The sequence below is a fragment of the Chionomys nivalis genome, chromosome 9 (genome assembly GCF_950005125.1).
Source record: "Chionomys nivalis chromosome 9, mChiNiv1.1, whole genome shotgun sequence".
Taxonomy (NCBI): domain Eukaryota; kingdom Metazoa; phylum Chordata; class Mammalia; order Rodentia; family Cricetidae; genus Chionomys; species Chionomys nivalis.
The window spans coordinates 27728531-27739240 of NC_080094.1; the positions used below are offsets into that span (position 1 = coordinate 27728531).

At 38.9% G+C, this 10710-nt stretch overlaps 1 protein-coding gene across 1 annotated transcript; it reads left to right on the top strand.

Annotated features, from left to right (window-relative positions):
- The first annotated feature begins 621 nt into the window (after positions 1 to 621).
- On the top strand, positions 622 to 9453 carry LOC130881533 (cystatin-S-like). Its single transcript, XM_057781143.1, has 4 exons — positions 622 to 819; positions 2756 to 2863; positions 3498 to 3569; positions 9334 to 9453. The coding sequence occupies exons 1-4, from the start codon at positions 622 to 624 to the stop codon at positions 9451 to 9453; spliced, it is 498 nt and encodes a 165-aa protein (XP_057637126.1).
- The last annotated feature ends 1257 nt before the right edge of the window (positions 9454 to 10710 follow it).

Genomic DNA, 10710 nt, shown 5'->3' on the forward strand with positions numbered 1-10710 from the left:
CCTGAAAAAGGCAGGACTGAATTCCCTGAATTTTCTGAAATGCTGTCTTTTCATGGGTAATACTGAATTGTGAATCCAGATGAATCTGCACTTATAGGACCAGAATGAGAAGGATCTTCAGGGACCCTAAGATTTCACCTAGAAAGTCAGAGATCTTTGTAGCTAGAGACCAGTAATACCCTGAGTACTCAAAATGACTAACTTAGGAGAGCACTGAAGCTAATGGATAGTATCTTTATAGAAAGCTGGTAGTAATGATAGACTGGAGTTGTGAGAGATTGAGAATTGAGGTAATACAGAGCTGATGAAGAGTTGGGGAACATGCTACTGCTGTGAAGCAGAAAGGAACTGAAGAGAGGAGCCAGACCTGAGCTACAGTTGAGGCAGTGTGTAAACAGCTAAAATGTGGGGAGAGGAACGGGAAAAGGCAGGGTAAGTTAGAAAGAGCATTGGGTACTGGCAAGGAGCTAGGAAGGAAAAGAGTTCCCTATAAAAGGGAAGATCACTTCCAGGCTGTACTCACTGTCTGGTCCAGGCTCACATCAGCAAGAAATCAAGCTTGGATATAATTCCAAGTCTACGAAAATCATGGCCGGTCTACTCCATGCTCCACTACTCATGATGACCACTCTCATGGTGGCTCTGAACCTGAGCTTGAGCCCTATGTTGGTTCACACTCTGCAGAATGACACAGAATTATTCAGTGTACAGAAAATTGGGGCCCCAGAGGCACTGCAATATGCTGTCAGCAAATACAATGAAAACAGCGATGACTTGTATCAGTATATTGTTGTGGAAATGAAAGATACAAAATTCCAGGTATGTGACCTTGAAGTGAAGGAGCCTGAATTTGTAACTTAGAGGGCCATATATGTCTTCTTAGTCCAGCATTGATTTCTTCCTGCTGCTCTAATCCTGAATGTAGTTCACTGTGATTTGCCACCAGTCATCTGAGGTGGACATAATGGCAGTATCCATAGGCCACTGTTTCACATTAAGCCTTGTTCTAAGATTTGCTGTTTTCTGGAAGCTCTTATAGATTGAGTTTCCCCAAGTCCAATAGCCTCTATCAGGCTAATTTAAACCTTGGAGACATGCTGTAGGTAGGGGCATGTGTGTTCCTTACTAAATTTCTCAGGCACATCCTAAAAGAGTCTACAAATCAGATTCCTGCCATCAATATCCATGAACCTTGGATATATATATATATTTAAATGATCATAAAATGGACAAAAATCATTACCACAACTCCATTCTGTACATGATTGATTTTATGTCTTTTATTTAATTTTTATTCTGTCTATGGGGAATATTAAGAGTTGTCAAATCTGTAGCCCAGAGACTTTCTGTTAATCCATCACTACACTTCAATATTACATTTTACTGGGTTGACATCAGCATCTTTGTTCTCTCAAGGTCATGCATATATAGCAGACATTTTAGTGTAATTTTCCCAGAATTTTTAATTTCACCTTTTAAAAAAAATAACTTTTTTTGCATTCTTTGTGTCTTTCACACCGAGCATCCAGATACCACTTATTTCCCAGTCTCCTTCCATCTACCTTATTCTGTTACAGCTCTAATTCTCCAGGTAAAGGAAGGTTAGGTCTAATAGATAAGTGATTATTAAGAAATCCATCCTGAATGTTTGTGTGTGTACTTTTCCAGAGTTGAGTGGATCATGAGGAGATTGCGCTGTCCTAATCAATAGATTAGTCTTAAACATGCTGTCATTAACAAGTATCAATGAGTGGTCAGTGAGGGGGGGCCAACTTGACCAAAGAGATCAGTAGAGACATGTTTCTCTCACCATGTATTCTTTGACCCATTCTTCTATGCCCTATTGTGTTGCCTACAACCTGTTAGCTCCATTGTTCTTGCAGAATTTTCTTACCATGACTGACTAACATCTCTGTAATCCTGAAAAATATATAAAAACAAATTGCTACAAGAGTTTCTTCATTCAGATATTTTGTGACTGTCCGTAAACTACAAGAGAATCTTAGATGAGTTCACACCTTTAGGGATGAGTCTCTTTTCAGTCAAGTGAAAGCTAATTCTAGAAGAAGCATGAGATTCACCTGTGTTCATAGAGTTCTAAAATCCTCATCTGCTACCACCTTTACTTCTGCACAGTTCTGCCAAATTGTGTCTGAGATTCCCTGTAGAAAAAAGAGGTAAATTTCTTTAATGAAAAATGTAAGACACATTGGAGAGTTTCACAGTAAAAGATATTCCTAATAACAATCACACTGACGTTGTTGACAATAGAGGATCATTATTTTAGTAATTGAAACATTCTTTTAGTCAAGCATCACATGTCCTGTTGTCCACATAGGGATGGACCTGGATAAAAGGTAGGAAATGATCGTTTGTTTTGAATGTGATCCAGGTATACTTTACTCATGAACATCACGACTTCACTTAGTGTACCAGGATGGCTCCTTCCTGACCTCTGTGCTGCAACTTAGAGTTAGAATTGTCCTATAGACCGAACACATCACTGAGAAAATTCTGCATTCTATGTCCTATCTCGTTTATTAGCAATATTAAACACTTTTGAGGCTTATTCAGAAGAAAATATAAGAGCTAGTTGCAGTCACTTCTCTTTTGATGGTATGTGGATGATATACATGACCGGTCTTGAATGCAGGCATTCATGAATCCTCACAAAACCCACTGACACTGTGATGAAAAATAGCTGCATGTGAAGGTCAGTCTAGTGTTTAAAGTGAATCATCTTTTCTCCCTGTAGCATGAAGAAGATGGAACAAAATATCTCTTCCATGTGATCCTAGGCGAAAGCACATGTTTGAAGTCCAAGACTTTCTTTGCCTCCTGTCCTTTAAATTATCCGCTTCAGGTATGGAGATGGTGTATATCCTAGACCTATTATACACTCAGGAGGGTTTACAATAATTTTAGTTTGTAAAAGTACATGTCAGATCATGCCTACATATGTTCAGGTGTGTGAATACATTAAAGGTGTGTGTGTGTGTGTGTGTGCACATGTATATATGTGCACTGGGTTATTGGGATGCTTTTTTTATACTAGGACACATTTGTAAAGGTTCATATGTGACACAGTGGTGTTTCAAGAAGTGAATATATTTGTATGTGTGAAGAGAGCGTGGTTATTTGTGAATGCATATGAGGATTATTATAAACATACATAGCATAGGAGCCTGATATATATGTACATTAAAATTCTGAGTTGCTTTCTGCGTCAAAGTGTAAATTAGGTACTAGGAGAATATCCTGAATGCTTTGGTTATGTTTACTCTTGGATAGGCCTAGAAAGCCTCAGGTTCCCTTTATGAGAAAAGTTCTTTACAATCACAAACTGAGCTCCTATTCAGATCACCCTGTATGGAAGGTAGGCTTTCAGTGCTTCTCTATTTCAAGCAATGCAAAGATTTCCTGTAAAATAAGTGTTCTTGAGATAGAGTGGTTCTGAATATCACTTCAATTCTTCATAATGCTGCCATTCCCTGCAGGTATCTTCAAGACTTTCTGTGTATCCAGCCCCATATTCATCATTGCTGTCCCACGTCAGCAATGATGAGGAGGTACAGTTTACTGAATCAATCTCCATTTCATGACCTTTATATAAGTGTTATGAGCTACTCCTTAAAGGGCCATTTTGACAAGGAGACATGAAATCCTCTGAGCCTACAATGTACACATATGCCTTCTGAAAAATGGATAGCATTATCCTCTTAGTGTTAATCAACACTAATTAGCCTACTCTCCTCCTTTTCAGCAAAAAGACTGCCATTTTGAGGTTTATGTTGAGCAACGGGAGAACCAGATGTCCCTGACAAGTTCCAAATGTAACCAAATGTAAGTTCCTATCAAGCAATGCTGTATAGCTGTCACACCTCTCTGATAGTGACTCATCATTCTCACTGATGATCTTGTGTTTTTCATATTATCTGCACCAAGGTTCACAGTAGATTGGGCTGCTAGGGCTAGGCTCTCATAACTCAGCATCTGCCCATTGGTCTTTTCAATTTCCTATGCAAATGGTTCTTTTCAGTATTCCCTTATAGTTGTTCATTCATTGCTCATCAAAATTCTCACAAGCTCCTGATAAGTGGCCCCTATCTCAGAATATGTAGAGTGGTGGGTTGGGAAAGTTATTATTGGGAGTTAACATACACATATGAAGATCAGTACAAGGCCTGCTGTCATTGGATTATTGAGAACTCAAATAAAATTAAATAAAGAAAGGGAGTGGAAGTCAGTTATACAGACACAGTAGCCATTTGCGAAAGATGAGGAAAAAGGGAGCAATATTGCTGCAACTGAACCTAAGCTGCTCTCATAAAACCAGATTAAGATATTAAGGTATATGTCATAGCTACCAAGAATAGAGATGATCCACCCTTAAAAGCACAAGTTACCTATTGAAATTTGCTCATTCTCTGTCCAGATTCAGAAATAATTCTTATATGATCAGGAATGGATTCTATTTCTATCAGGAAAATGTTTAAATACCTCTAAAGTCAAAGACTAAAAGTGTGTATTTATTTTTGTGCCTATGCATTTATGTTAATTATTCCTTGGTAAAACACTACCAAGAGTCCAACAAAGGGCGAGATAATCCAGAGCATTACACAACTCACACAAAACCATATAATCCTTGCTGATGTGATTGCAAGGAGGAGACAGGTGACAGGAGATTACAGTCCTTCTCTGTTCTGGTGTAGCAAAAGGTTTTATGTGGAGATATCATTTTGAATCTCTCTTGAAATCACAAATAGACTCTTGCTCCATAAAAACTCCCACTACATCAAACCACAATGAGGTAGGGTGGCATTTTAATGATTGGCTTTTTATGTGGGCATACTTCTAAAGAAAAGGGGCATAATTCTGTCTCTAAATGGAAGTCAATGTAATAAATATATATCCTCTTAGCCTTTCCCTATAATTCTTCTACATGCAGCTTAGGACACAAATATTGAATCCATCTCTGTCTGGCCACTGAAACAACACAGTCAAATCCCTTTCATAACAAGCAAATATGAGGAACTTGCTTTGAGTGCTTTCCCCTAAAAGTGAAGATGACATAATGGGGTCCCACTCTGGATATTTGGAGTTCATGTCCCTCATTCTGTGACAGTGCACCTCAGGGAAAGTGAAACCTCCATCCAAAGACTTCATCCATACACAACAAAAGGAAGAATGTATCATGTGTTTCCTTTTTTATCTTGCATTATTGGGATGTAGAAAAGTAAATCCCATTCAAGAGAACATAGGCTGTCAAGAGTTGAATCTGTGCTTATCCTGATGTATAGTTTAATTAGGGATCCCACCTCATTTTTCAAGAGAAGAGAGTCTGACACAAAATTTTCACAGAAACTGGGCCCTGAATTCAACTTTCCCACAGGGAAGTGCTAAATACGGTCTGTATGACCACCCAGAAACATATCAATGTACCAATTGTTAGATACCTCATCTCTTCCAAGGACATCTGTGCTCAGTTAGTTACCCCCTCTTATCATGACCTACTCAGATTGATATCAAGAAATCTCTTACTTCTTTGGCTATCTGATTTCTCTTAGCCTAGGGATGAGCTATTGCATGTGGATAGCAGGAACACAAGCCATTTTAAATACCCATTCCAGAATCTGGTAGTCCACATGCTATTGCAACCACAACTATGTGGAAGAAACCCAGACCATACTCCCCTTGACTACAACATTTACTTTTATTCACTTGAAATATTAAGGCACAGCTGTTGATTTATAATGATATCCACGATAACATATGTAACACTGACCTGTTGAAAGAAAATATGCATCAGAATTTAGTTTTTTGCTTTCTGTTTTTTATTTTAATCTATATCACTATTTCTCTGTGCTTAGCACTAGATCTCAAAATCCTTTGGCTAATATTTCTGTCGTTGAGAGTTAAATACATGGGGACTAGTTTTCTGTTCAATTAAGTTTCCCATTTTATGGGAATCGGATGGTGACCTAAAAGGAAATAATTCCCCTCTTTTAGACAACTACCTTCTGGATTGTAAAACTAGGAAGATCAGCCAGGGATGCTCTAAGTATCACTGAAATTTGAGATCTTGAGTAGTCTGGAAAAATGAGTGACCTTCCTAGATAACCCATATTAGGTCAGAACAGAAGCTCTCCTACAACACCTATCATAGTAAAACATTCAGTATGTTTGGTTCAGATAAATATCAGTGAAATGCTTGTTCACAGAACTGTGAGCAGATCAAAGTGATTGTCATTCTCTTGATTAGCACAGGTGTCTTGACACACAGCCTTACTTTCTAGGATGCACATTATTTCCCTTTCTTTCTCTCTGCCTCTGTATTGATCTTTCTCTATCTCACTCTTTGTCTGTGTATGTGTTTGTTTCTTGCTGTTGTTGTATTGTTGTTGTTGTTGGTGGTGGTGGTGATGGTGGTGTCTATGTCTGTGTGTGTGTGTTGGTCGGGTGAATATTTCAGTAGAGTTTGTGTGTAGGCAAGTGTTCATCTCAGCAGCTTTGGCTGCGTAAGGATAGCTCCATTAGCTGACACTAGCAGGGGCCTAGTGTTTTGTTTTCACATTTAGGTAGACTGAAAACCAGTTAGTTTTTCTATTGACTATACTACTGATGTGGGGGTCTTCTGTTTTGTGTTGATTTCATTGGTTAAATAAAGAAAATGCCTTGGCCCTTTAATAGGACAGAAAATTAGGTAGGCAGAGTAAACAGAACAGAATGCTGGGAGAAAGTGAGAGAGATGCCATGCCTCTGATCTCCAGGGCAGACGCCATGAAGCAAGCCGCCAGGTCAGACATGCTGAATCTTTCCCGATAAGACTGGTGCTACAGAGATTAGTAAATATGGGGTAGGCAAGATGTAAGAATTAGCCATTAATAGGCTAGAACTAATGGGCCAAGCAGTATTTAAATGAATACAGTTTGTGTGTTGTTATTTTGGGGCATAAACTAGCCAGGTGCCCGGGAGCCAGGTGGCAGGAAAACAGCCCCCAGCTCCTTCAACATATTACCTGATGTCTGGCCATGCTGTGGGGTTGATTGCTCTCATGTTCACTCTTCTTAGGGATAATATCAGCAGTGCAGTAACTGAATCCTGCTGACAGTAGCCCCAGGAGGAAGAGGTACTTGTTCACTCTGTAAAGTCTGCAGGCAGATCACTGATATTCCACTGAGTCCCAGACACAATTCACAGCCCACAGAGAATAGATTTCCACAACTCATTCAGAAATCTTCCTTCACAGGATGAAAGGAATTTGGGTACTTCAAATACAGGAATGTTTCAAACTGAAAAGAAAACATTGTAAAAACTGCTCATTAAGTCCCACTATTGAAGAGATGATGTTTTCAGTGTGTCACTTACCCATGTCCAACATATTTTCAATTAGAAAAGGAATCGCAGATATGACTATGACAAAGCACAAAGTGACTGACTAGGTATGAGAGATTATGAACTTTCCCTATGGATTCAGGAATGAGTTCAGGATTTCTATCAATTCCAGTTTTCCATATGGAAATGGGACTCCCTTAATAGTTGTGAGAATGCTTGATTATGACATATTTATTTTTGGATCCCTCCCAGATAAATGCCAGAATGAAAAAACTTAAGGAAGAATTTGCTTTATCTATTGTTCTGGGTTTTAGAAGTGGGAGTTAACATGATAAACAAGCAAACAAATAAATAAAACTATCAACATTGTGGTCTAGAAGCAGATAAGAGGTAATACAAAGAGGGGCCAAAGCAATATGCCCTCTGAAACTACAAGTACCCAGTAACATAGTTCTTCAAGTATCACCACCACCACCCTCTCAGTATCTCTTGATAATGACATAATCTATCTATGTGATCAGTGATTTTGTCAGAGCCCTCTGATGAGCATCATAACCCAGTTAGCTCTGTTAATTACATCTTACAGGGCTCCATGTAGGTTTTGATAAAAGTCTCCTAAGCATTTTCAGTCCATTTTTGGTGAATATCTAGATTAATTAGCATGTGCTTCCTCTGAGTTATTGCAATGCTTGGGCCAGCAATGATAATTAGACCTTGAAAACACATGGTTAAACAAAAGGGAATCTGATGTAGTTGGAGGAACTTGACTGGTCTTAACTGATTTCACCTTTTCTTAAAAGTAGAAAAGATCTCTGCACTCATCACATAGCAGGGCACTTTTGTATATTTGTCACTGTTAGCAAGGGCAACATTTGAGCATGTTTGATTACTTTTCCAGACATGGTGAGAAAATGAGTGCATGAAGTAGTATGAAGTCCTGTTGGTCTAAATTTTAATGTTCTTCCAAGATTGACCATGAAGAAACTTACCCTTCGAGGAGTGTCTTTGTCACTTCTTTTCATTGTTGATAATACATTAATCTGGGGAGAATGAAACCCACAGCTTAGTGTTCAGATATATTTCAGGATTTATCTTGCTCAAAGTCAGAAGGGAATCTCTAAGATAATTTCCAATGCTTCACTTTTAGAAGGAAGAGACAACATTTCTCTAAAGTTGTCACTAGAGATGCTCCGAGATCCCCATGCAAACAGAATGAACTTTCCTCTGTAAACTTTGTAAAGCTATTGAAAGAAAAAAGACATATGTGAAGCATATCTGGTCATCTGAATTGAACCTTGAACAAATATTACAATCAGCCAAACAACACACGAATTTCTTATGTCACTCTGGATTCTGACCTGAGAAATGTGTCCTTAAGAGACTTTACTGCAGAACTTCATCAAACATATTTACCCTCAGATACAGGGAACATCAGAGCACTTCATCATTCTGGGGAATCAATTAGTACTCCAGGTCCATGTCAGGGTGAAAGCCATAAATCTGGACACAGCTGGATAGATCCTTATTTAACACAAAGATTTTAAAAAGTAAGCAAAGGCTGAGCAGTAAAACAGGAGCTCATAAGGAGAAAAGTCATTTCTAAGAGTGGTGAATGGTGAACTTTATAGAACCTGAATGTAGTTGTGCATGACATAACCTGTATGGACAATTGATACCTGATTTTCAAAGATAATTATAGGAATTTAAAAAAAGTTTTAAAATATCTTTGTTGGGGCACTGGAAAGGTACACTAATGTGTTTCTTATCAACAGTTTTAGACAAAAAAAAAACTGACATTTATAGTCCCTCAGGTAAAAGAGAGAGTTGTAGCAGAAATGGCCATAGGTTCCACTGAAATAAAGTATGAATGACTGAGAGGTAAGGCTGTGTGCTATTGCTCCAGATGATTCTAAAGTAAACCTACAGTCAGTGTAAGAACTAAATGAATTTCACATAAGAGACCCTTGTAGTAGGTTTGTACTATTCATTGTCTCTTAGAGGGCTCTTCACACTGCTGCTGAGGCCCCAGAGGCTGATGATGCAGAGTCGATGTTGGAAGACCCTGATGTGGAGCTACTGTCAGGGACTGATTGCGAAGATTTGGAGGACTTCAAATGATCCCACTGTAGCTTGGCCAGCTTTAGCATGCCCAGGATGAAAGCTTCCAAATAGTATGATATGATGGTAACGCTCACCAATGGGAATTCTGTATAAGTGTCTGTCAGTATCATTTTAAGGTTCATGTGAGAACTAGAGTGGGGTTTTCACCAGGGGCAGTGGGGACATGGAGCAGGAAAGTCATGGTCTTCTTAGCCTTGGACTTGGATCCAAGGCTGGATATGAAGCTGAAGTGAGTGTGGAGTAGACAATGAGAAAAACCTGGGATTCTGGTGACCTTTTACTGTTCTCTCCTATCTTGTCTGGGGTATTTTACCGGCTCCCACTCAGTGCTTCCTCTCCCGTCCTTGTACTGTTGCTCACCTCTATGCTTCTCTTCACTTCACACTACTCTTGTTTGCCCTCAGAACTGGGTCATCCTCTGCATCATCCACACCAGGGGCATCTTTATCCTACTTCTTCATCTCTTCTGCATCTTCTCTGCTTGTTCACTTTCTATTATATTCCAGTTATTTCTGCACTATAACTTACTTCCCAGGTCCTACCCATTTCTGAGCTCGCAGGTTGATCAACTTGGGCAAAGTCCTATAACTTTCAAGTTGAACTCATAATGTCCCCCAAACTCTTTTGTTTCAGTGAACCAAAGCCTGAAGAGATAACATCGTTGTTGTCCATTCTAAATAAAATTTTTCATTAGAGGATCCATGTATTCAATCCTGCCCTTTCTGAAGGAACGTCTTGGGAAACCTACTGAAATAAATTTTAATAATGCAAATGTAAAGCTGTTTTCATTCTATGACACATTATCACTAATCTCTACATGTTGGGGGATGTAATCTCTACACTAATCTCTACTGAACATTTCTGGGTTGGGGGATGGGATACCACAGAAATTTCAAAGGCCCAATACATCCACTATCTATTTTCATTACTAGACCATTAGAAATAGGTGATATGATGCTGTTCTTGAAGACACTATACAATTGCATTCACGATACAGAAAAATAACTACATAACTTATTTGGAAGTGTCTTCTCTTCGATCTAGTGTTCATTACTACAAAAACTGCTACTTGGATTGCATTTGGCGTGTCACATTTATCATGTGTGTCATGTTTGTCATTTGTTTGTGTGTGTGTGCGTGTAACTAAAGAGATCAAGGTGCTGGAAGAAAACCCGAGAGACTCACCCTAAGCTTACCAGCTGATGTGGCAGAACCAGAAGTGGTTCCGCAGTTTTCCAGCAGGTCTCTAGCTCT

Excerpts from the sequence above, each read along its gene's own strand:
- LOC130881533 (XM_057781143.1), top strand. The coding sequence starts at position 622 with ATGACCACTCTCATGGTGGCTCTGAACCTGAGCTTGAGCCCTATGTTG. Across the intron at positions 2,864-3,497 it reads CTTTAAATTATCCGCTTCAG|GTATCTTCAAGACTTTCTGT; the intron begins GTATGGAGATGG and ends CATTCCCTGCAG. Across the intron at positions 3,570-9,333 it reads ACGTCAGCAATGATGAGGAG|AGGGCTCTTCACACTGCTGC; the intron begins GTACAGTTTACT and ends ATTGTCTCTTAG.